Source organism: Conger conger, chromosome 8, assembly GCF_963514075.1.
Source record: "Conger conger chromosome 8, fConCon1.1, whole genome shotgun sequence".
Lineage (NCBI taxonomy): Eukaryota > Metazoa > Chordata > Actinopteri > Anguilliformes > Congridae > Conger > Conger conger.
Genome location: NC_083767.1, coordinates 47,074,765 through 47,101,356, shown reverse-complemented (window position 1 = coordinate 47,101,356; position 26,592 = coordinate 47,074,765). Strand labels below are relative to the sequence as shown.

The following is a 26,592-nucleotide window of genomic DNA, read 5'->3' as shown; positions in this document are numbered from 1 at the left end:
GGACCAGAAATGAGTTATGTAAGAATCCTACATTATGCCATAATGTGTGTGTGTTCGCGTGTGTGTGAGTGGTGTGTATGCGTGCGCTGTGTGCGTGTGCTGTGTGTGTGTGTGTGTGTGTGTATGCGTGCCTGTCTGTGTGAGTGGTGTGTGTGTGTCTGTGTGTGTGTGTTTGCATATGTGTGAGTGGGGTGTGTGTGTTTCTCTGCATTTGTGAGTGCATTTGCAACTCTGTGCTTGAGTGTGCTAGATGTGTCTGCTGAATGGTGGAGGTGCAGATGGCAGTGTGTTAGCAGTGTGGAGAATAGCAGCTGTGCTCTGCTGAAGCGTGCTCAATGTTTATTGAATTTCATTTTCACTCCTTTCAACAGCCACTTGTTTTTTTTAGTCTCCCATGGTTTTACAGAGTCGTTTAGCACCAATTAAGGAGAAAACCCATCTGTAAAATACTCAGTGTCCAGAACACTTTCACTCTTTATCCAGTTTTTTTTGTACCTAATTTACCTCATATTCCTACCCTGTAGTGTTATACAAATGTAGCACTTTTGAATGTGACATACAGTGGTGTGAAAAAGTGTTTGCCCCCTTCCTGATTTCTTATTTTTTTGCCTGTTTGTCACACTTAAATGTTTCAGATCATCAAACAAATTTAAATATTAGTCAAAGACAACACAAGTAAACACAAAATGCAGTTTTTAAATGAAGGTTTTTATTATTAAGGGAGAAAAAAATCCAAACCTACATGGCCCTGTGTGAAAAAATGATTGCCCCCCCTGTTAAAACATAACTTAACTGTGGTTTATCAAACCTGAGTTCAATTTCTCTAGCCACACCCATGCCTGATTACTGCCACACCTGTTCTCAATCAAGAAATCACTTAAATAGGACCTGCCTGACAAAGTGAAGTAGACCAAATGATCCTCAAAAGCTCGACATCATGCCGAGATCTAAAGAAATTCAGGAACAAATGAGAAAGAAAGTAATTGAGATCTATCAGTCTGGAAAAGGTTATAAAGCCATTTCTAAAGCTTTGGGACTCCAGCGAACCACAGTGAGAGCCATTATCCACAAATGGCGAAAACATGGAACAGTTGTGAACCTTCCCAGGAGTGGCCGGCCGACCAAAATTACCCCAAGAGCGCAGCGACGACTCATCCTAGAGCCCCCAACAACATCCAAAGAACTGCAGGCCTCACTTGCCTCAGTTAAGGTCAGTGTTCATGACTCCACCATAAGAAAGAGACTGGGCAAAAATGGCCTGCATGGCAGAGTTCCAAGACGAAAACCACTGCTGAGCAAAAAGAACATTAAGGCTCGTCTCAATTTTGCCAGAAAACATCTTGATGTTCCCCAAGACTTTTGGGAAAATACTCTGTGATCTGACGAGACAAAAGTTGAACTTTTTGGAAGGTGTGTGTCCCATTACATCTGGCGTAAAAGTAACACCGCATTTCAGAAAAAGAACATCATACCAACAGTAAAATATGGTGGTGGTAGTGTGATGGTCTGGGGCTGTTTTGCTGCTTCAGGACCTGGAAGACTTGCTGTGATAAATGGAACCATGAATTCTGCTGTCTACCAAAAAATCCTGAAGGAGAATGTCCGCCCATCTGTTCGTGACAAACTTGGGTTCTGCAGCAGGACAATGATCCAAAACACACCAGCAAGTCCACCTCTGAATGGCTGAAGAAAAACAAAATGAAGACTTTGGAGTGGCCTAGTCAAAGTCCTGACCTGAATCCTATTGAGATGCTGTGGCATGACCTTAAAAAGGCGGTTCATGCTCGAAAACCCTCCAATGTGGCTGAATTACAACAATTCTGCAAAGATGAGTGGTCCAAAATTCCTCCACAGCGCTGTAAGAGACTCATTGCAAGTTATCGCAAACGCTTGATTGCAGTTGTTGCTGCTAAGGGTGGCCCAACCAGTTATTAGGTTTAGGGGGCAATCACTTTTTCACACAGGGCCATGTAGGTTTGGATTTTTTTTCTCCCTTAATAATAAAAACCTTCATTTAAAAACTGCATTTTGTGTTTACTTGTGTTGTCTTTGACTAATATTTAAATTTGTTTGATCTGAAACATTTAAGTGTGACAAAAAAAAAAAAAAAGAAGGTCATATCAAACGCATGCTTCAAAGACATCAAACCGACTGCAGTTGCAACAGTTAAAATAACCAGAGCGCCCAAATGGATTGTATTCAGGCATTAAAGATGCTTATGTTATCTCTCCAGCTCTGCATCTCATCATCTACACGATATGACTGAGTCTGCTTTCTCTCCTATTGTACTGTACATCTCTCTTACAGTGCAGGTGAGATCTTTTTGTTTGCAGCCTTTTCATTAGACCAGCGCTACCATGACTACATGAGTGAAACGTGGTCACAAGGTCTTCCTGACTCAATAAGGCAAGAATAGAAACTGTGAATGGTCATGATGGCCATTTTCTTGGTCAGACTATGAGCACGTGACCTTTGACCGGGGAGCTGTCTCTGCTCTTACCTGCTTGGCCTCCAGAACAAAGTCCTGCACTACCAGCATCTCCTCGTTGGGCAGGCATATGTGGTCCTCTCGGGCAAAGGTGACCGTGAATGTCTCGTAGCTAATTGGCTGGTCACTGCAGGGCCAGACACACTCCTCCTCCCCTGTCTGAGAGAAAATGAAATGCATTTCCCTGCTTTGTGCTGATGTTCAGGGAATTATCAGAGTTCATGCGTTCTCTTAGCTTTCACCTATTGCATTTAGGTTTATTCAGCCTCAGAATTATCACCAATTAATACCTTTGGAATGAAACTAAAATACACTTAACATTATGGCTTGCAATGAGAAGGACAGCTTAAAACTCCTTTATATGTCTTTAGCTACAGAGAAAGCTATATATAAAAACATGTGAAGCCATTTGTTACAAATGTTATGGTGCCCTGAAATGGGGGGAACATATATAAAAAGTGCTGTAATGTCTACATGGTGAAACCAAAACTGATAAAAAATACACATACTCCATATTCAGCACAGCTACTCTTGAGCAATAATATAACACAATTACTCATGAGGCCTGTGGTTATAGCAGGAGCAAGGCCATAGCACAGCTACCCACCTGACCCTGTTTACTAGGCAGCATGATGATGACCTGGGTGTTGTAGTCCCAGATCATCCTCCAGAAATCCTTTGTGGTGCTAGGAAGCGGTGTCTGGGTCACTGCTGTGGTGGTACCCCTGAAACATAAGCCTGACTGTGAACTCAGAGCTCAAAATGGTGGAGCTATGAAATGGATTGCCTTTGGCGTAGCGTTTCTCTTACCATGATGTAGGAGGCATTTATGTAGTCGGAAGTCTCTCCTGCCAGAGTTGACAGACAGACTCTGGACCTCTCCACTGCAATGTCGAAATACAGTGGGAGCAATAATTATTTGATCCCTTGCTGATTTTGTAGGTTTGCCCACTTACAAAGAATGGAGTTGTGTAGAATTTTAATCATAGGTAAATTTTAACATTGAGAGACAGAATATCACAAAATAATCCACAATAACAACATCATATAAATTTTATAAATTTATTATCGTATTTTTGCATGAAATAAGTATTTCCTTTTTTTTTTTTACATTTTTACATTTTTGTCATTTGGCAGACGCTTTTAATCCAAAGCGACTTACAAGTGCATAGATTCTACCACAAGTCAAACCATCCATAACTAGGAAAATACACATAGAATGCTGTTCTAAACATATAGTCGTCATCATAAGTGCAATTTTCTTTTTTTTTTTTGGGTTAGACAAGGATAGGGATATCAGAAAGGGGGGGCGGGGGAAATCAGGAGGGAGGACTAAGGTAGAGTTTGAAAAGGTGTGTTTTGAGTCTGCGTCGAAATAGGGAGAGGGATTCTGCTGTCCTGACAGTAGTAGGCAGGTCATTCCACCACTGAGGAACCAGAACGGAAAACAGGCGTGAACGTGCAGCTCGACCACCAGGTGCACGTAGAGAGGGAACCATAAGGCGACCGGAGTGGTCTAGCTGGGGAGTAGGGAGTAATCAAGGATTGTATGTAAGGTGGGGCAGTCCCCTTAGCAGCCTGACATGCCAACACTAGGGCCTTGAATCCGATGCATGCGGCAATAGGAAGCCAGTGGAGGCCAATGAGAAGCGGGGTGACATGAGCAGACCTGGGCTGACTGGTGATCAGGCGGGCTGCAGCATTCTGGACCAGCTGGAGGGGCGTGATGGCACATGCTGGGAGACTGGCTAGGGAGGGAGTTGCAGTAATCCAGGTGGGAAATGACGAAACACAAAGTCACCGCCAATCTCCCTCGGTCTGGGGCTCCACGCAAGATCTTGCCTCGTGGGATAGCAATGATCATGAGAAAGGTCAGGGATCAGCCCAGTACTACACAGGAGGAGCTTGTTAATGACCTGAAGGCAGTTGGGACCACAGTCACGAAGAGAACCATCAGTAACACACTACACCGTGAAGGATTAAAATCCTGCTGCGCGCGCAAGGTTCCTCTGCTGAAGAAGAACACCTGGATGATCCAGAGGAGGCTTGGGAGAAGGTGATGTGGTCAGATGAGACCAAAATAGAGCTATTTGGCATCAACTCGACTTGCCGTGTTTGGAGGAAGAGAAATGCTGAGTACAACTCCAAGAACACCATCCCCACTGTGAAGCATGGAGGTGGAAACCTTATGCTTTGGGGATGTTTCTCAGCTAAGGGGACAGGACGACTTCACCGTATCGAGGGGAGGATGAATGGGGCCATGTACCGGGAAATTTTGGGCGGCAACCTCCTTCCCTCAGTGAGAGCATATTCGTGGATGGGTCTTCCAACATGAAAATGACCCAAAACATACGGCCAAGGCAACAAAGGAGTGGCTCAAAAAGAAGCATATTAAGGTCCTGGAGTGGCCTAGCCAGTCTCCAGACCTAAATCCCATCGAAAATCTGTGGAGGGAGCTGAAGCTTCAAGTTGCCAAGCGACAGCCTCGGAACCTTAAGGATTTGGAGAGGATCTGCAAAGAGGAGTGGACCAAAATCCCTCCCAAGATCTGTGCAAACCTGGTGAAAAACTACAACAAACGTCTGACCTCTGTGCTTGCCAACAAAGGTTTCTCCACCAAGTATTAAATCCTATTGTTCTTTGGATCAAATACTTATTTCATGTGAAAATATGATATTAAATTTATAAAATTTATATGATGCTGTTATTGTGGATTATTTTGTGATATTCTGTCTCTCAATGTTAAAATGTACCTATGATTAAAATTCTACACAGTTCCATTCTTTGTAAGTTGGCAAACCTACAAAATCAGCAAGGGATCAAATAATTATTGCTCCCACTGTAGAGTGCTTAAACATCTTTATACAAGTGGAGAGCACAGAATCAGACCCCCCTCCAGACTGAATGTGAATTGAATTGGTGATTTTACAGAGATTTATGAGGGATATTATTTACACGCCGTTGTTTCACACTCTTCAGTCGCAGAGGACCTGTTTTGGCTGTACTCACCAGGAATGAGAGAGCAGTTCCGGTTCTTTTCTCTGTTGCACTGTTTGAGGGCTGCAGAATAGTCATGCTGCTTGGCACTGGACTGCGTTATTCACTGCAAGGACATGAGGTGATTATTATTATTAATATTACTATTATTATTATTACTGTGAGGTTCTTATACCACTATATATATATATATATATATATATATATATACAGACATCTTTGTCCCCCTTTATAGAAATGGAATTAAAATAACTTAATATAAAATCAATATATGCCAACACCTAAAATATATGAGCATATTATTGTTGCCCAACACTTACAGTATATGCACAAATATACAAATTATTATTGCTTTCAGAACAATATTCTTTTTAAATGTAAATGTTTGGAAACAAAAACTAAATAGATTTGTTGAATATGTTTGCACAGTAAGTGTTCCTTCTCCAGGCAGACAGCAGGTCTGATGTGATTGGCTGTGTGGAATAGCTTGAGAGGTCAAATCAGGACCATGCTTGATACAGTTCTAGATACTAACTTAGTGTTAGGTAAACTAAAGGCCCGGACACACCAAACCGACGGTCGGCCGTCGGACGTCTTTCCGGTGTGTTCCGATGTTTTGGAGGGAGCCCCCGGAGCCGTCGATGAGAGAGAGCTCTCTGATTGGCTGTCCAGCTAGCGAATCAGTGCACGAGAAGAGAAACGGAACTAAATACTAAATAGCGAGAGAACAAGGAAATTGCTGCAAACTGTTTGTTGTGAGTGAGACAATGGCTGCTTCTAGGTCCAACGCAATGCAAACGCATTCCCCGGTCTTCCGGTTTCTATTTTTTGAAAGACAAATACAGACTACCGCCACCTGCTGGTGTGCAGAGTTATTACCTGTCACGCAGGCACAGAACGTACGTGCAACTCGGCCGTCGGCGGACCGTCGTTGCGGTGTGTTTGGCACAGCCAACATTAACGACGCGTATCGACGCGAGGCGATCTTTGTCGGCGCTCCGCGGCCGACTGTCGGTTTGGTGTGTCCGGGCCTTAAGGATTCCATACACTTTAGTGGAAAATGGTGAGCATTGTTGGGCTGAATGGGCTGTTCATTACGTTTGGTTACATGATTTGTCATTTCAGTCTCTTAGCCTTCAGTCTCTGAGGCTCTTAGGCTCTTCTTAATGATGAAACTGGCGGATTTGTCCTCTATTATTGGTATTTAGATCCAGTTCAGCACTTTATAATGGCACAGCAGAACAGTGCTTTATAATGCCACAGAGCAGAAAATAACAGAGCTGGGAAGCCTCTCCAGGATTCACCTTGAACTGCTCCTCCAAGCGCGTCGTTCCGGAAGGCCCTGGAGTCAGCAGGTCATTGATGTAGGCGTGGATACAGCCGGATGGAACCTCCGTCTCCTTGCTCAAGATGGCCTCCACCAAGGCATCGTGGGTGAAGACATACTGTTCCTGAAGGGGAACAGTATGCTGCTGGCCTGATTGTTACCACGGTGATACTGAGGTATTCTTTTAATCCCTTAAGCCGGCCATTCAGGTTTTGAAGGTCATTATGAAAAAATAACAATCGCAATGGTGAAGCGTAATTGGTTCAATTAAGGCACTGGAAGCTTGATTAAGGGGGGTTCAATGTCTGACTGCTATCTATTAGATCTAAAATCTAATTCATTAATTAGTGTTCAGGCCACAAAATGACGGGCTAGTTGACAAAATCAAGGTTTTAATGTGCTCAATTTACTAAAACTAATGCATTCTGCAAGCTATAATATTAACATATCAAGTCATAGCAGACTAACAACAATACATATTGTGGCAGTCTAGAATAAGACTGACAAAAAATAGAGGACATTAGTGTGTTTTTTAAATGTATTTATTAAATATATCTTTATGAAGATGATTAGTGTATAGTATTTAATCGGATGTACAGTAATCATACCTTTGTTTGCAGCAGGTAGCTCTTCTGAGTGAGTGTGTGCTGTTACATTGATCTATATTAAGTACAGTAAACTGCAGCATGACACATAAGTGACCAACCGCATTATCAGATGATTATCCAATGTCAGATTGTAATTGGGATTGACAGCCTGGTGAAATGCCAACAGTGGCATGAGTGCAGTATTAACTGTACTGTCATTCATGGGGGGCGTGCGCTTACCTTGGCCTGTAGTATAGTAGTTCCTTTGTGCGGGGGAGTCTGCTACCTCAGTCTGCACAAGGTAGTTCCTCTGCGTGTGGATGATCACACTTTCATTTCTGCTGGCCCCACTTCCTCTGAGCCACACACAGCACACACACCCATTATCATCACACAGATATTTCTGATGCAGGTGACATCACATTCCCGTCATCATAACACAACGACCAATCAATCATCTGAGCATGTTGGCATGAAAATCAATCCTGTGTCATCCTAATAGCAGCACTCATCCAATATCCTAATAGTGACTGTTACATTAACTTAAAATGACACAAAATGAAAGTTGCTCATTCCTGGTAATATTAAGCCATTATTAACAAAAAAAGGAAACAGGTCACAAAGACACTTTACAGTGTAGCAGAAGAGCAAACACCAGACCTGATCCCTCAAAATAGCAAGAATGTGAGGTAAAAAAACTCCCAAGTGGGGAGAAAACCCCTGAAACAGTGGTGAGAAAAAATTCCCCAGTCCAGGACAAGCTTCTCTGTGTGATCTTCAGCGGGCCCTGGGCTGCGATGTAGGCCCTGGGTCTGCTGAAGCCCTGAGAACACAAACATTCAGCTCAATGGTTAGTGCTAGGCTGAGTGAAATCTAGCGTACCTGTGATAATGGTGAATGCAAGGGCAATCTTTAAAAATTATCTTTGATCATTCTGTTGAGAAATTACAATAAACATCTTGATACTGGCATTTAAATATGTAATGATATGAAGGGGCAAAAAATTTGGTTTGCACAATGAAACAATTAACTACGCTTAATTGTACAACTGCCCTAAATCGGTGTAGGCTGCAAAGAAACATTTTAATACACCTCTGACAGAAGTGTGATTTTAAAATAGAGTGTATACAGTATTGAACTATCAATGAATGCCAAATTCAAATCAATGCCCCAGTAAAAGTTAAAACTGCCAAATTAATGGTCCATGTAAGTGTTGCTTTTCAGGTGCCTAAAATTAAGACCTTTAATTAACACCACAATCTTCGCTTGACTCTCAACCTTCAGCCAAACTTCTAAGTAACACAACAAAGAGCTAATTCTCTGTCACTGAGAAAAGATTAAGTCGTGACTAATTTGTCATTTACTGAACTGGGTCTAATCCAACTCCCCGAGCGAGGTATTTGTGGTTCAGGCAATAACAATGTAATTACATGTTATAATTAAATTAGTAATTAAAGGTTGATTCCTGGGGATACATTTATTTAAAAGGTTCATTAATGAGAAGGATTACCTTTTGCCCAGATTTGAAAGCTCTAGATTTCTCTTCCCTTCACTTTGCATGGTTATGAACTTTACATGAGGTGAAACATACAGTACTCTACAGGGACACTGAAGCTAAAATAAGCATCATACAGGTGCTTCATATGTTCTTCACTGCCTTCATCTCAAGATGACTCTTATAGCACTTTAGAGCTGCATTAAAATGACGTATAATGACTACTTATTGATTCTGAGAGGGCCCTTAGGAATGACTGAGAACTTCTGGGGCATACCTCAAATTCCTGCGAGAATGAGCTCCGCCACGTGTCTGACAAACTCTTTCACAGGAAAGGCTTTGTGGTCATCTGGAAGAGAGGGTGAGAACGCAGCCCTCTGATGTAAGACTGTTACATTTACATTAGATTTAGGGATTTAGTACACACTCTAATTACAACAGTGAAGACATAAAAGTTTACGAAATGAACAGAGCGCAACCGCAATGTCACAACCAGCTGTATAGCAGCAGTTAATACAATAACTAGAACATAAAGTTCAAGTGGCATTGGGCTAGAGTGAGATTACAAATGTAATGCTTTGAATAATACCCTTAATTTCAATTTCCGTGTGTGTGTGAGAGTTACCTGCAGATAACAGCATAGGCTTGGCTATCGCAGAGATGACTCTGGGTGAGGTGTTGTCTTCTATGTAAAAGTGGGCTGTCTGGAAGCACTTTCTGAAAACATACAATGAAGCTATCAATATGGTTACCAGGGTAAATGCTGAATTAAGTAGGCCTGGATGACAATAGGAAGGAGCTTCAGTAGACCACAAAAAAGGTAGGTAAATTAAAATGAATGTACAGTATTTAGTGTGTGCCTACTGTTTGAGAGCAAGTCATAGCCTCATTTTTAATTCGTGAAGCAATGTTGTATAGCCAATTGATCTAGATGACTAACATGAGCATCGTAGAGAGGTGTGCCCCAGGACAGAAACAGGCCTATTTATTTTTGTGCACACTAGAAAAGGACATGAAATGTACTGCCAGTCACAAAATGAGCACCATGCTATCAGAGAGAAACGATGACTGAACAGGTCACGGATTACTGAACTGACCGAGCAAAACCTGTTATTTTAGGAAACGGAGGAGACATAATAAACTGCGTGGCCTTTCTCAGACACTTCTTAACCTCCTCCCAGCACTACATGCAACTCGCAGAGGGGGTCAAGACGAGGGATGTATTTAAGATTTAATCACTCAAAAGATTACAGGCTTATAATTCATCTTCAGATGTCATGACAAAAAAATAACCAATATGTCACATTTCTAAAAGCAGAGGTCAGACATGACAGCGAATGACATTTTGACGCATTCAGTGCGGTTTACCAGATTGGCTGTGTTGATTATTTAATTTCCCTGTCTAATCACATAGCCTGCATGTTTAACAACAATAACAAAAAGTGCTGCCAATTTCTCCATTAAAAAACATCACATTGAACAGCTAAGACTACGCAATAGTAAGATGCAGCTATTGACAGCACAAGGGTGTATGAGTGTGTGTATGAATGGGTGAATGAGAAGCATCAATTGTACAGCACTTTGGATAAAGCTGCTATATAAATTCCAACCATTTACCATTTACCATTTACAAGGCTAAAACCGCAAGCACAATCCAAGTGGGAGGGGGTGTGCGGTGTGTAAGAAAGATTTGGCCACCGCTGTGACAGATTATCTCTCCCTGAGCAGCAGATAAACATCAGGGTCTTATAGAGGCTGAGACCCCTGATCCCAGTCCTCAATCCTATTGCAGCCCATCAAAACTGGATGACAGATTAGAGACAATATGACAGGAATCAGCAGCCTGCTTCTCAGCAGCGATCATAGGGATGGGATCACAGCGATCCCCGTGTCCTGCCCTTCTCCCAAACCTTCTACTGCTGATCGCAGAAGCGAAAGGACAATTCCAACTGTAATGTGTATGTTCCCTGAGGTGTTATTATGATACCTGACACCTGGTCAGGGTTTACCCCCAGTAGTGGGGGGAGATCTCAAGAGGGAGGGGTGTAAGTAAGGGGTGCATTATGAGAGTGTTGTGTTGATTGAAATGTATTGCTGGGAGCTGGTGATGTTATAGAAGACTATGCTTAGAGAATATGGTTAATGCTTTATGGTTGTAGTACAGAGGATTTACCTCCAGTAGACCAGAATCCCCACCAGTACCAGCAGACAGAGAAAGGTAAGTGCCGAGACCACCGCCAGGGGAAGGAAGACCTTGCTCTCCCTCTCGTCTCATCTGACCAGGCCGATGCGAGACTCGTGACTGCTGTTACTGGCCTCTGTGCGGGGGAGAGAGAGCACAGCTTGCACAACTCACAGCTATACAGTTCATTCACACCAACACTCACTGCTCACACAACCGTGACAGACATCACATACTGTATCAGCTCTATCACATAAAAACATACAGACCCACACAACATATGGGAAACATGAATGCCAGTGATTCTGTGTGATACGACACACAGGCACACACGCATGCATGTGCACACACGCACACACACGCACACACACACACAACTGTGACCCACAATATACTTGTGGTGTGAGATTAAACGTGTAGTGAGTGGGATTTCTGTGCCATGTCTGTGACATGTATGAGTATAAATCCTAACACGTATAAAGCTACTTGGTGTACATTACCCTGAAATTAATCATTTGCAAACCAGTATGAAACAATTAAAATAAAAAAATAAAAATCATCTATAAGGGGGGAAGACTTACCACAGGGGGTAAAAACAAAGGAAAATACTCTTAACTGCCAACAGTATTGTACACAATTTTCAGAAAGTAATAACTTCAAAACAATCCAGTTCTCATACATCAATAGTCATTGTGATCACAATATTGATGTTCCTGTTGCATTTGTGTTATACAGCAATAGAGGAACGGGATAGAATGGGATAGGGAGAGAGAGAGAGAGAGAGAGAGATACCCCAAAGCACCTGAACACAATAAACACACTGATTCAAAGATATACAGCTGGCCTGTAAATGTGTATTAGACACGATAGCACAAAGACATTACAACTGTTATATTGTGTTTGTCATATGGAGGGTGTGTTAGTAAAGCTTTGTGGTTCCACCCACAGCATTCAATAGACAATGCTCTGACAACAGTGTCAGTAAGGAAGAGGTCTGCTACCACCTTGTGGACATTTTTGCATGCTTAGTTTTTGGAATTAAAGCAGCATCAGAACAATTACCAGGCAAACCATACTGTTGGGGAGAGTTCCACAATGCCCGTCCTGTGTGTATGCTGGTTTTATATTAAACAGAGCTCAATTCCTTACTTTGATTGGGCTTTTTAGCAAGCACTTTCCAGGATTTGCAATGCATTATTCAAAGGTGGAAAGGAGTAGTTATAAGGATGTATGAATAAAAGTATGTACGTGCAGCTGGCTACACACCCGTTACATTGGGGAACTATGTATTATGCTCAGCTTGTGCAGACTGTAATCACCTAATCCACTTAACCAGAGGAATCACTGTTGTATTTTACTGGTTTAATATACTGTCATCACTGGTAAAGGAATCCCTCAGAAGGATGTTATAAATCTCTATCTCTCTCACTCTCTTCAACTTTAGGCCACTTCAGGGGTGGATATCGGTACTCTGCAAAGAAATTCCCACAAACCTTCACTTACTACTGTGTTGCTTGCCCACCCACCCAGCATGTCATTACTAGTGATCATGATTAATGGATATTTTTAAATATACCTGTGAATAAACATAAATAATGTTCATCATGAGAAGAGTATGGATCATGTGTCTGCTGGTTAGTGTGGGTTAGATCATTTACACAGGCGTAATGTACTGTAGATCTGATACACATTAGGTGTCTGACTACTGAACATTGTGATGCAATGGGTGCAACAAGCAGGACTTCATATAGACACGTTTATATGCATATATGTATGTACACAATTATATATCATTATGAACCAAAAAGAAGACAAAACGGGAAGTACAGCTTTACAATAGGGATGACAAGGTTGCAAGGGATTTTTTTGCTTAGCTCTGAGCAAAGAACCACTATGAAATTGTTATTTGGTAATATGGCCATGGTGATCATATTGGAGATTGGATGAATGTTAAGATGAATTAAGATGATATTACTGCTAAATGACCCCGAAACCATACCTTACCCATATGTCACAGGAGTTTACGGCCTGAGACTTAGCCGTTAGCCATGCCGCTAACCAGTATCCCGCCACTCACTGCTATTTGTGTGGACTGTCAGGTCAGTCCATCAGGAAACAGCACCCTCTTGTGGAAAATGTTCTGGGTGAGGGGGCTTTACCTGCTTTCGCCGCTTCTTCAGAAGACTCCGTCTCCGCGTACTCGGGTATACAGAAGTCCGAGGACGTCTCGTTGTCTTAGAGACTCCTGGAACCGCTCTCTTCCTCCCCTCCGCCAAGCGTCCCCAGCCCCTTGGTCTCCATGACAACCACGTCCCATTTTCGCTCTCGAAGCCTTGGCTACAGGGACTAGCACAGTGGGCGAGGGCGAACGAGGACATGCTTCCCGCCTCTGGGGATGCCGGCTGGCCCTGCTCCCACTCCTGATCTAACTCTTCGCTCCCCGGTGACTCCACATACAGGGTGGACCCTGAGGCGCTACTGTCTACCTGGCTGTCCAGATAGAGGGTGGGGTCCGAGAACAGGGCCATGGAGGACACCGTGGGGGACAGGGCCGGGGGATTCAGGGGCGTGGCCCAGCTGAAGAAGGGCACGGGCCTGCCCCACTCAGCGGGCAGGCGAGCGAGCGAGAGGGAACGCCTGCAGAGAGAGAGACGGGCAGGAGAGCGGACTCAGCAACCCTGTCTGCGTCACCCGGAAAAGAGGCCAGGGGGACACTAGGGGGACAGAGATGGATGCTACCGGAGCCCCACTGCTGGAGGAAGGCTGAAAAGATGGAGGGAGGTATGCACAGAGTCCCCGCTAAAGACGCGAAACGCCAGGCCCATGGAGACGCAGGTACAGGAGGCGGGACGGAGCTCAGGGATGGCAGAGGTGAAACGAAGGAAGCCACCACCCCCACCGTTTCCCCGCTGAAGATTCAGAGGCCCCCACCACATCAGAAGCACCCCCTACTGGCCAAAAGCTGCTGTGCATACCCTTGTGAGCAGTCACCACCATTGAACAACAGTCGCAGGACCGAGGAAGTGAAGTTTCAAGGTGATTGTGGGAAACGGAAGTGGAGAGAGTTTTCAGCGGAGAGACAGGGCTGAAAGTTCTAGAAGGGTGGAGCCTGTCCCAGGCGGAATGGGACCGCTGACGTTACGCGTTCCCAGAGGGGCCCCAGGAAGGGCTGGGAGCCTCATTCGGACTGACGAGAGGCGGGGCTGTAGGGGCCGTGGCGTTCTTGTAGGCTGTGCTGTTGACGACGTCGTTGTAGTAGACATCAGTGACTACGCTGCCATTGGGCTGTGCTGCAGGACTGAGGAGGGAGGTCCGCTTGGTGCTGGGGCTCTCCACAGGCCCCTCCATCTGCTCCCGCGTCCAGGACAGCGAGCTCTCCTCCGTCACCCTCCGCACCGCCGGGGTTGTTGTGCTCCTCCTGCCTGGCCCTTCTGTCTCCATGGCGATGCGAATGGAGGGGGAGTCGCTGGTGATGGTTTGGGCTGATGTGGGGCCCGGGGCCTGGAGCACCTTATTTTGAGGGCCTGTGTTTGATGTGAACTGACACAGTATAGTCAGCTAGTATACATGCAATAATCCATTTAGAAATGCAAAAAATGTTTTGTTTTACAGTTAAGTAACATGTTGTAATTTCCTGACCAGAGTGGTACTACTTCACAAATGAAAAAAATGAATACTTGTTTATGTTGCACTTGAGTATTTGCTCATTATCTGCTTCAAAAAACCAGACAGACTTAGTTCACAAGAGGTACCAAGTATATTAAATGTTTTCTGTGTAAATATGCCCTTAAAATCAAGCGTGGCCAAGGAATTACAGCCAAATCTTTTATACCACAGCAATACTGCATTGTGCCAAGCTGCTGATCAACTGTGCAGATTGTTGGTGTAATCATTATGAATATTTTACGGAAGTCATTAGGTCAGGGAGAGAAAGAAGAGAGTGAGACAGAGTGAGAGAGAGACAGAAACAGAGAGAGACCACACCCAGAGTGATCACAAAAAACACACAATGTGCAAGTTCTTCTGGGTCACTGCATACAGCACAGTGTCACACAGGGAAGCCTGCTACAGTCATGCAGATGGACTGTCCTGACACACAGCATGAGCAGAGCAAGATGATGAGCCTTACCTGCCTGGTGGGACTAAGTTATACAAAATAAAGATCCCAGGGCCTCATGGAGGTCAGACCACTTATGTTGTTTTATGGAGGGCAGGGGTGATTTTAAAGTGTGTGTGTGTGTGTGTGTGAGCGTGTGTGTATGTGTGTGTGTGTAAGGGGGGAACAAATTCACTCATATCTGATTACGGCCCTCTCAACAGTTCCCATTGGCACATGGTGTACAATGGTAGGATGGCAGTGTTGAGAGGGAGAGTTGAGAGGGTTTAGTAAGTGGACAGACCCATACAACCCAAACACTGTGTTTCACCAGACTCACTCAGAACTATGAGAACGCCGCTTTTGTATATGGGAATAGAAATATCATACCATGGATTTTCATTCTTTAGGCAATTCAATGTTTATACAGTCATAAAAGCATACAGGTTTCCCATCATTTTATTGAAATTCATTATACACAACAGCATATACAGTTAAATATTATCTTTCTGTGAAATATTTTTGAGTATTTTAGAAATTAGCGTTATTTAATCATTTTTCATACATACAATCTGAAGTCACCTTTGACTTCAACATGTCCTTAATTTCTACAGATCAGTTATACTTCCAACAGAATTAAAAAACAATATTTGATCAAATGAAAACACCAGCATCGAGAAGGGCTTGACAGGACAGGTTCATGTTTTTCTCGATTTATACACATGGTACAGTATTTGTGAAATCCACAAAAAGACAGTTAAAGAGAAATAGAATTAACTGACAGAGAATAAATGTTATTGAAGGATTCCCATTCTGACAGACCCAAGCAAAGAAAAAACATCTACTGTACCCAAAAACCGACTGCAGTCCATGCATTTTATATCTGACCCACAGTGGGGCAGTCTTGACAACTGAGCATCTCTTTTCTAAGAACTGGCTGCTTTCGTGATTGCGTCATCTGACAGACCAATTTTAGTGCATCTATTTTTTTCTAGAAGCTTTAGCCCATTAAGGTATCTACAATGGATGCCTTTACAAAGAAACATCCTTTGCTTCCATTTGACTGCATTGATCTTTGACATACAGACAATTGCTGAAAAAAGCAAGAACTGGTTGCAAAAGATGAATCTACAGAATAGCGTAGCTGCTAATGGTGCGAGACGTATGCAACGTGGGACTGTAGATGTGAAGTGTCAGAGGGTGCTGTCGGTCTTACCAGGGTTGTCCAGGGGCATATCCACCACCAGCTGATCACTCACACGGCCCTGTAGACCGCCAGTGCAGACCGCCACCACCTGCACCCTGTAGCTGGTGTTGCCCGCCAGGTCTGGGATTATGGCACCCTGGGGTGGGAAGGTCATGTAATGTCAATCAAATAACCAACCAACCAATTAACTATCCAACCAACCTACCAATCAACCAATCAATCATCCAACTAACCAACCTACAAATTAGCCAATCAATCATCCAACCAATCAATCATCCAACCAACCAACCAATCAACCAACCAGTCAGATATATCTACAGTAAGCAGGCATAGGCCACACTAAGGGTGTAATGTTTCTGTATCTGTCCTGTGTGTATTTATGTTTATTCTTGCTATTTATTCATTTTTCATACATCCTTGGTTATTGTTTTCCATTACAGTTCTCATTTGTCATCCCTGTTATGTCTGCGTCTGAATGTTTTCCAGCCTAGTCACTCCCCTGTCTGTGTCCCACTATTCGGTTGTTTAAGGTAGTTTCGGGTTTTCAAACATTCCTTCCAAACTCGCGATTCTTACTTCCTGCTTCTCTTGGTAGTTAAATGTTGTAAAGCACTATTCTTACTAACTACTACTAATCTAGATATTGTACAGTACTAATCCGATTAATACACTTACTGTCTGTCTAACTAACTAACTAACTAACAGTCACTTTTATTGGGTAGTTTAGAAATATTCACGTAACTAATTCATTAACGCAATCTCTTCGTGTTTCTGCACTGTTCTATAACTCTGCCTCCCTATGCTATCCCTAATTACTCGCTTAGTTTCAGCGAAGTGCACCTGTCTCTGACGATCACTACGTCTTCAATCTATGCAAATGTCTACTCCCTAATCCAGAGCCGTATGTTTTACTTGTTTGGTTACGTGCATCCCGTCCGTCTCCCTCCCGTTATGATGTTATTACCCTATTATGTTTCCCCACCTGTTGTCTATTTGTTTAGCCCACCTTTTTCCCAGCCCCGCCTAGATTGTCACCTTCCCTCATGTATTTAAACCTCAGTCTCTGTTTCAACCAGTGTCAGAACGTTGATCAGTCAAAGTGCCGAATTACCTGTAAGGCTATTGCTTGAGATTCCAAAAGACGCCCCTTCGCCTTTGATTTCTGAGCTTGCTTTACCCTCTTGTTTTGTTTGCCCTTCTGATTTTCTGGTTTTTGATATTCTGCTTTGTTTTAGTGACTTCAGTTTTTGCCTTCGCCCTTTTGTACTTTCGCCTATTGTTTTTCAGGATTTTTGACCTTTTTGCCTGTTTTCTCAACCATTCTTTTGCCTTCTGTTTTTGCCTTTGTATTGGATCTCCTGGCTACGAATACAGTCTAAATAAACTACATTTTTGGATTATCCACTGGTCTGCATCTGGGTCCTCAGTGCCGTACATAACAAAGGGTGAAAATCTATGATTACTCATGCACTTCCGATTTATCCCATGATCCTCCACTTAAATAAGGTAATTGTCAATCTCAATCTCAAGTCCAATAATGAACACAAAAGGGCAGAGAAAGCCAGTTGGGAATCAGGTGCACTGCCTGTGTGAACCTTCTGCCTTCTGCCTGTGTTATATTATGAGTTCAGTTGGCTCCAAATTAAATATACTTAAGGCATTTGGATTTGAGTTTGAAAGATGCAAATGTGATAAGTACAGACAATCACATTTTCTATCATGGTATTTACATGAAGTTTATGTTTTACCATTTCAAAATCAAATTGTCTGAAATATTTAGCAAAATGAACTAATTTCACTCTACCGTTATGATACTTTTGGAGGGCACTGCATATTCTTGTCAGTAAACATACTGTTGTTATGACATTCAGAATCAAATACTGTACTGGCTTGTGCTGTACTAACCATATGAACAGTAAGACATAGAAAGAGAATACATTTAAAAAGCTGGGCCAGGTTGCTTAGCAACATGCTACCATTGTCATGGCAAAAAATACACTGATAGCGAAAAATATGAATTATTATATTTCTGAGCATTGTTTTCAGGAATTAAATTACACAGTACACCAGAATGTGCGTACAAATGAGCAGGTCCATCTACACAGACAGACTGAAATTCTGCATGATGGAACACAGCACTGTCTCTCCCGTAGAGAAACAGGCAGTTATTTTTCCCCTGGTGTGGTATATCACAGATGATCTTCCCGGAAACAACTGCACGAGTGGAGCCAGAATGGCCTACAGAATTCAACAATAAAATAGGGCACTCTCATGATACCCACCCTTTCACTGTGCCAGCTAGCAGAACAGCTAAGACAAACCATTAAACATTTCAGTTAAAACATTTAATGTCAAAAACTGATGTAGTAAACTGGTAAATACTGATAAATTTATATATTTGACAAACATTTTCTAATTTCCCTTGAATGTAGCTATTAAACAAATGTATAAAGTAATTCGATATTCAAAAGGTTTTGCCAATGTTATGCAGTATTGCAAAGACTTTTAATTGAGATGTGAGTGTAGGTTTGGTCACACAATGGAGAGGCAGCAGCAGTACACACTAGGACTGGGAACCTCCTCTGTCCCAGTGTAAGAGGAGAAGACCTGGCACATGAACTGGTCCTGCTGCTCCCTGAAGTTATTCTGCAGGTAGTCCAGCAGCATCACGTAGCCAACCTGCTGCTGGGTCATGACCTCACAGAACACCTCCAGGTGAAACAGACACACACACACAGACACACAAACACATGCACAAACACACACACATGCACACACAAACACATGCACAAACACACACACACACACATACACACACACACAGACACAGACACAAGCACATACATACAGACACATGCAAATTAAATCCTCTTATAACATAACACAAACCCTAGATAAAATTGACCTGTTTCTCTTGTGTGTTAGTGTGTTAACCTCACACAAGCAGCCATTAAAGTTCATTCATAGACATATGCGCAACAACCGCCCTCCCCCAAACACCCCCCAGGAGAATGGAATATTCCGGCTCTTCACCCACCATATTGTCTGTCCGTGTTCAGTCATGCCCGCCCCTGTAATCCCCTGACCTCTGCCTCCCACTCCAATCCACTTCAATAGCACACCTGAAGCTAAACTCCCAGCGGTGCCATTATCTGTCATTTTGTGCTTCTGAATCATTAAACTCACTCATCTGTTGCAGAATAATAATTGTGTGCTACACACTTCCTTTCCTGAGCTGTTCTAATTTTAATAATGAAAAGAATGGAGATTTTCTAACAATTAGTCATTGGACTGACAATAGGTATACACACATGCTGCAACAAGGCCTGCTAGTACAATGAGGACATTCACGTAGGATCTGTCGTTATGTTTTCTACTTGTTTTGACACTTATAAGCCATTGGCAGTTGGGAGGTCACAGTATTTAACATAGGTAATGGGCTCTGGAAATATTGCACACAAGCACAATGCAAACTGCACTGCACTGAGTCTTATTCACCTCCATAATGGCAGTTATAAAACATTGTGTTATCTTGTACATAAATCCAAAGGCTGGCACATTTGCTTTCGTTACTGTGGTTCAGGCTGTGTTTCAGACTACAAGTCCTTGAGGAGTGGTTTTTCTTAAAACTTGTTTTATGGCTATGTTTCACGGGTATTCAAAGGCTTACAAAGCTACAGATGAATAGAACTATTTCAACCTCTTTTTAATTCATAAATGTGAGAATGTGAGAATGCCTATAGCACATTTTCTATGGGGGAAGCTGGAGCTCAGTGACTCACTCCCCGAGAGAAAAGTGTGACTGCACGGAGAGAAGGTAACAGACAAAGACCACGTCAACAGTTAATGACCTGCAAAACCTGAATGCTTGTCATTCAGCTCTGCTCATTATTCCTCAGTGACTGACAGGGATACACACACCCTGTCATTAGATTAAACAAATCCCAACTGTGACCAGGATTCAAAGGCATGGAAAACTGTCACCTGAAACAAGCACACACACTCACAATTACACGCACGCATGCACGCCACAGATCTCCCTCGACCAAGATAAACACAGACACATCAATCTGAAATGTACAAAAGCACAAGCAAGTATGTCCTAATATACACAAATATGCACTGTGTACACACACATTTACACACATTATTATTATTATTATTATTATTATTATTTTAAATAAATAAATAAATGCAGCATTTATCATAAAATATAACTGCCTTATAGAGATTAAAGGGAGCTGATTAAAAACAATGTAATGTAACAAAGGTATAAGGTATGGTAAAAATAGAACAGAAAACCACCATAGAGAATAAATATCACAATGCTCACAGGCACGCACACACATACACACACAGGCACACACGCGCACACACACACACACACACACACACACACACACTTCTTGAACACCCTGGAGGCAAGCAGCCAGCAGCAGGACTAAACAGTACACTCCTCTGAATTGCACTCACCTGTATGTCAGAGATGGACACAGTGTTATTAAACACCACCCACTCCACAGTGTCTGAGCATGGTGGCATGGTCAGGGAGCCGTTGTAAGTGTAGTATTTCTGTCGAATCCACGCTACTTTTGCTTGCTTCTCAACTCCTGCTCTGCCATCGCCCTACAACCTGTGCCCTTGACCCTATCCCCTCTTCCCTTCTCCAAACTATCACACCTGACATTCTCCCATTTGTCACCTCCCTTGTCAACTCCTCCCTGTCTTCCGGCTGTTTTCCGGCATCCTCCAAGAGGGCCCACATCACTCCGCTGCTAAAAAAGCCTACTCTGGATCCCTCCATCATCCAGAACTCCCGCCGGTATCTCTTCTTCCTTTTCTTTCTAAAACTATAGAACGAGCCGCTTCTACTCAACTTTCTTCTTTCTTTTCTAACAACAACCTGCTAGACCCCCATCAGTCTGGCTTCAGATCGGGCCACTCGACAGAGACTGCGCTCCTCTCCGTCAGTGAGTCACTCCATGCCGCACGAGCAGCCTCCCTCTCTTCTGTCCTCATTCTTCTAGATCTCTCTGCTGCCTTCGACACTGTGGATCACTCCATCCTCCTGTCTGCCCTGTCAGCAACGGGCATCTGTGGCACAGCCCTGGACTGGATTGAGTCCTACATCTCTGGTCGCTCCTTCCAGGTTGCCTGGGCTGGTTCGGTATCGACACCTCGGCCCCTCGCCACAGGAGTTCCCCAGGGCTCAGTCCTAGGCCCGCTTCTTTTTTTTCTTTACACTCGCTCCCTTGGCCCTGTGATCACTGCACATGGGCTATCCTACCACTGCTACGCGGACGATACCCAACTCTTCGTCTCGTTCCCGCCGTCTGATACACAGGTTTCAGCCCGTATCTCTGCTTGCCTGAGGGACATCCAGAGCTGGATGGACAACCACCATCTAAAGCTCAACCCAGGCAAGACCGAAATGATATTCATCCCTGCTAAAACCTCTCCCCATCTGGATCTCTCCATTTCCCTCGGGGATACCACACTCACGCCGTCACCCAGTGCAAGGAACCTCGGCGTGGTGATGGACAGCAGACTGTCCCTCTCCGAGAACATTGTGGCGGTGACCCGGTCATGCAGGTTCTTCCTATACAACATACGGAGAATCCGCCCCTTTCTCACCCCCTACTCGACCCAGCTCCTGGTCCAAGCGATGGTTCTGTCCCGCCTGGACTACTGCAATTCCCTCTTGGCTGGCCTCCCAGCGTCTGCCATCAGACCCCTCCAACTCATCCAGAATGCAGCAGCTCGTCTGGTCTTCAACCTTCCCAAATACTCACACGTCACCCCCCTGCTTACTTCCCTCTACTGGCTGCCTGTCATGGCTCGCATCAAATTCAAAACATTGGTGCTAGCCTTCCAAGCAGTTAAAGGGTCTTCCCCAGCTTATCTACAAAAAATCATCAGACCCTACACCCCTGCCAGACCTCTTCCTTCAGCCTCCACAGGCCGCTTGGCACCTCCCCCTCTCCGAACCTCCACATCACGCTCACGACTACTGTCTGTTCTGGCTCCACGGTGGTGGAACGAACTCCCCGTTGAGGTCAGAACTGTAGAATCTCTCCCCACCTTCAAGCTCAAGCTGAAGACACACCTCTTCAAGCAGGACCTCTCCCCATCCCTCCCTACCTCCCTGTGAACCTTAATTGTTGTCTCTGTGACTTGCTTTGTGTATCGGTATTTTTAGTTGGCTAGGTAAGCAGTGTTTGGATAGTTAACTTAGGTCACTTTTGCTCTGTTTGTTTGTTCCTTTGTTCTCCAAAAAAAAAAAAAAAAAAAAAAAAAAGGGCCCTCGTCCTTATCTTTGTTGTACAGGTAGCAGTTGAAATTGTACTTCCCTCTAGGGTCTTTCAGCGAACTTATCCCTGGTTATGGGTATGCACTTTGTTGTACGTCGCTCTGGATAAGAGTGTCTGCCAAATGCCAATAATGTAATGTAATGAAATCAAGATGATGGAACAGCCAGATCCATTAAAGCTCTTCACATTCTGCCATTAACGGACACCGTATCATAGGCATAACAGTGGGAGATGAGCAATATGACCCGGGCTGGTTTTGGAGCACTTGATTGCAAGTGGCACTTACTGAAAATTATTGCTATTATGTGATGTTCTTTTTTATGTTGTGACATCATTTTTTTGTGAACCTGATGAAAACCAACCACCCCCAAATGCATTTCCATAAATGATAGACAAATTGCTTTGACATGGCCCCATCCTCTGACGGATGTACAGCAAGCCATACCGCCATTGAAGCAGAAAACTACATTTCCCACACATATGAAAGGCAGTCAGACAACTCGCTCATGAGGTTGTGGATAAAGTGCTGACTGAAACCCCTCCTCCTGAGAAATGCTTCAGCCAATAAGGCATCAAGCAGTGCAATTCACAGCCACTGTCTGCACAGTTGCAGTCAGGTTTACGTACAAGAACAGAGGCGTGTCACTGCACCAAGACTAGTGCTTTAGCTGGATGTCACCCAGGAGATGTCATGTTATAGCAAGTTACTGCAGGTCATTTCCTATCAGTCTGCTATAGTAAGGAGACTGGAAACACTTTAGGGTGGAGAAGCTGCTGCTTTGCCAGGTTAATCCACCAGGAGTAAACATTTATTGAGAATTTCTCATTAGTATTGCTCATAAATACTGCCTAATAAAAACAATATTGGATAATTAAATTGTTACTCTTCCTTTGTTCACTGGATGACTATGAAACTTGACACTAAATAAATCATATTTTTAACTGTTGAAAGTTTTTAGCCACAGAGGCTGAGTAGTCAGTCCATGAAGTCCAGTTGAACATTTATTGGAAGACACAGTTTTTCTCTTAATCTGATTTACAGACTATACAAAGGATCACAACACTGATTAACTGAACCGAGCCACCTCCTCCCACTGTCTCCCAGGCCTAAGCAGGGGGTGTTGAAGGTAGAAGCAGGTTACATGAGGGCCAGCAGTAATTCCCTCTCCCTCTGTCTGTGCACATTATCTGGAGTAGGAGCACTCAGGAATCACTGTCCCATTGGATAGCTGGCTTAGGCTGGCCACCTGTATCAGCATCGTGATGTGGCAACGCTCTTATGGAAAAATCATGTTTAAAAACCACACGTGTCCAAAAACCACATGAAGAGTACACGTGAACTACAAAAATAATCCCACTTGTAAAACGAAATGGGGAAAGGTAATATATGCCATTTTCAAGCCACATATTTTGTTCTCACATGTGACAATTGTAGTTCAAATTTACCTGTGTGTCTGTGCATGCATGTGTGCGTATTTTGAGATTGTTATGGCATGCTGTTTTTCTGACTGCATGCAAAAAAATACTGAAGTGAAACAACGTTTAAACATTCCTCTACTGTTCACAAACACCCCCTCTGTTTAAATACCTGCCGATCAGTTTTACATTCAACATAACAAACTGAAATTACTACTCGTTTAGAGTCTATTACAGGTCATTCACAAAAGCAAGAAAAACAAGTACCAACATTCCCTCTGCTGCCAAACAACACACCCACAGGACCTTGTTTCTTGATTCAATATCATGGTAACAATGTTAATGTCCCCAGAGTAGGAAATCATTACAATTCTCCAACTCAGGGCAATTACACAGTTCTTGGCCGACAAGACAGAGATAATTTGAAATATTTAATGGCATCAAAGATGCCCTCATTTCTTGGACTTAAGATTTCACAAGTTAAATATGTTAATAAACTTGTTGCACATCTACTAATTTCCCCATAAAGATACAAATTTAGTCAAATAAATGAAGGTTATGTCATGTTCATTAGTCTTCCTTTGATACATAGAGCTGGTGACATTTATTTGTAATGAAACCTAGAACCAAAAAGTAATTCAGCCAGACACTGGAAATGCTCAAGCCTCTTGTTACACAATGATCTTCTTATGATTAAATAGATCTTTTCATTATTGAGCTTTCATAACAAGGCGTTGTGTAGTCATCTGAGCTTCTGCTCACATTCTCCGACAGTGAGAAGAGAGGATGGGACGCAGACATGGCAGGACGGTTCAGACAGCGCTCGCTGGGTGAGGTTTGAGCTAATACACGCACACACAAATGCATTCAATATTCAAGCTTGCATACACACACAGTGAGCACTTTATTAGGGCTTATTTTACTTATTTTTTAGACTTATTAAGGCCCTGTTTACAGGACAACTTTTGATAACGGGCTCCAGAGTGGAATTATTTGAAAACGCAATTCTTGTGATAACGGCTGGAGGAATTAGGGGAAAAAGAAAAAGAAAAAATTAGGGGAGGAGGTGGGTGATGACATGAAACTGTGACGACAAGGACACTAATACGCATGCGCGAATCAGTCTAAACACAGCAACAACAATGGCGGCCTTCAAAGCTATGTTTGTGCTGCAGACAATTCAGAGTTCATTAACGCTCCTCCGGCGCAGCAAATGTGGATTTGCTGCACCATTACTTTGATCAGCGGAGAGGCATGCATTAATTACATAACGCCACCTCCTCTCCCGTCCACACAAAGCTATCCCTTTTCGCCCGTGCTTTCGCCATGTTTTTTGTTTTGTAGATGCTGTAGAAGACAGCATGCGCAGGCGTGTGGTGTTATTCTGTGGTGTTGAGTTGCAGAGCTACCTACTGGCCTTGCATACTACAGCGTTTCAAATATTTTTTCGTAACCGTGTAAAGGGGGATTATTATCTTAATGTTGTCGTATTGTAAGGAGTGAAGAAATTGAAGTTCGAGGTGGGATTTCAACCCCGGCCTCTCACTCGTCCAAATATTTGTTGACCAAACGCGTTACCAGTCAGTTAAAGTAACTTGCTATTAGCCTTCGCTTTCACTGCACTTCACCATGCTTACTAGCGAACTAGCTGAGCTAACCACGCTACACGATGAACACAGATTTTTTTTGGAAACGCAAGGGGAAAACTTTTCAGTTTTTGAGAAACTTGTTGTGTAAACAGGGCCTAAGTCTTCTGCTGCTGTAGCCTTTCCCAAGTTTTGACGCATTGTGTCCAGAGGTGCAATTAACAAGCTGGTATACTGGTCAATCCAATAATGTGATCACTGAGTGTGTCTGTATGTCTCTCTGGAGAGTAGTCTCTCACCAAAGTGATCTCTTCACATGTAAATTCACTTATTCGTGCTTGTATTGACACACAAATCACGCAGAGTATGACAAACAAGCCCTTTCCACGTGTGACAGTTACCTGTCCACCAGAATAGTGCGTTTACATTGCGGAAACACGCTTCCATGTGGACTTACACAATGTCCCCTCCACAAAACTCCTGGATCCAAACCAATCCTCTGCCATTACAGATATAGACATCACTCTCCAGCTTCCACACTGTGTTCAACAGGGAGGCTCTCGTGTCAAGTGCAGCCAAATATTTCCCCTGTGTATTTCCCCAATAGTATTCTATACGTCTACACAATATCAATAATATGTTATTTAAAAAGCAAGCCCCATAAGTCAACATTAAAGAGAGTTAATTACATTGGTATTATTTCACTGGGCAAATTAACACCAAATTTGCAAGCATTGTACATAACATATGTCACTCAGGAAGGTGGAAGCATTGGTGAAAGCACTGCCACACATGGTTTTTTAAATAAGGTGTTCCCCATCCACCCTTCATGTGTTATTTAGTCCCATAGACATGCTTATTGTGCCTGTTTCCTATTGCCCCTCAGCTGCCTGTCTGTCT

At 43.3% G+C, this 26,592-nt stretch overlaps 1 protein-coding gene across 1 annotated transcript; it reads right to left on the bottom strand.

Moving 5' to 3' along the window:
* Positions 1–1,451: 1,451 nt before the first annotated feature.
* LOC133134638 (receptor-type tyrosine-protein phosphatase gamma-like) lies at positions 1,452–6,910 on the bottom strand. Its single transcript, XM_061250873.1, has 6 exons — positions 6,790–6,910; positions 5,498–5,591; positions 3,299–3,372; positions 3,096–3,213; positions 2,501–2,647; positions 1,452–1,683 (listed from the first exon to the last, which is right to left on the bottom strand). The coding sequence occupies exons 3-6, from the start codon at positions 3,313–3,315 to the stop codon at positions 1,576–1,578; spliced, it is 390 nt and encodes a 129-aa protein (XP_061106857.1). The 5' UTR covers positions 3,316–3,372; positions 5,498–5,591; positions 6,790–6,910; the 3' UTR covers positions 1,452–1,575.
* Between the last annotated feature and the right edge of the window lie 19,682 nt (positions 6,911–26,592).

Coding starts and splice junctions, on each gene's coding strand:
- LOC133134638 (XM_061250873.1), bottom strand. Junction 2,648..3,095: donor TGCCTAGTAAACAGGGTCAG/GTGGGTAGCTGT, acceptor ATTTTCTCTCAG/ACAGGGGAGGAGGAGTGTGT. Junction 1,684..2,500: donor TTGTTCTGGAGGCCAAGCAG/GTAAGAGCAGAG, acceptor GTTTTTCTTCAG/CCATTCAGAGGTGGACTTGC.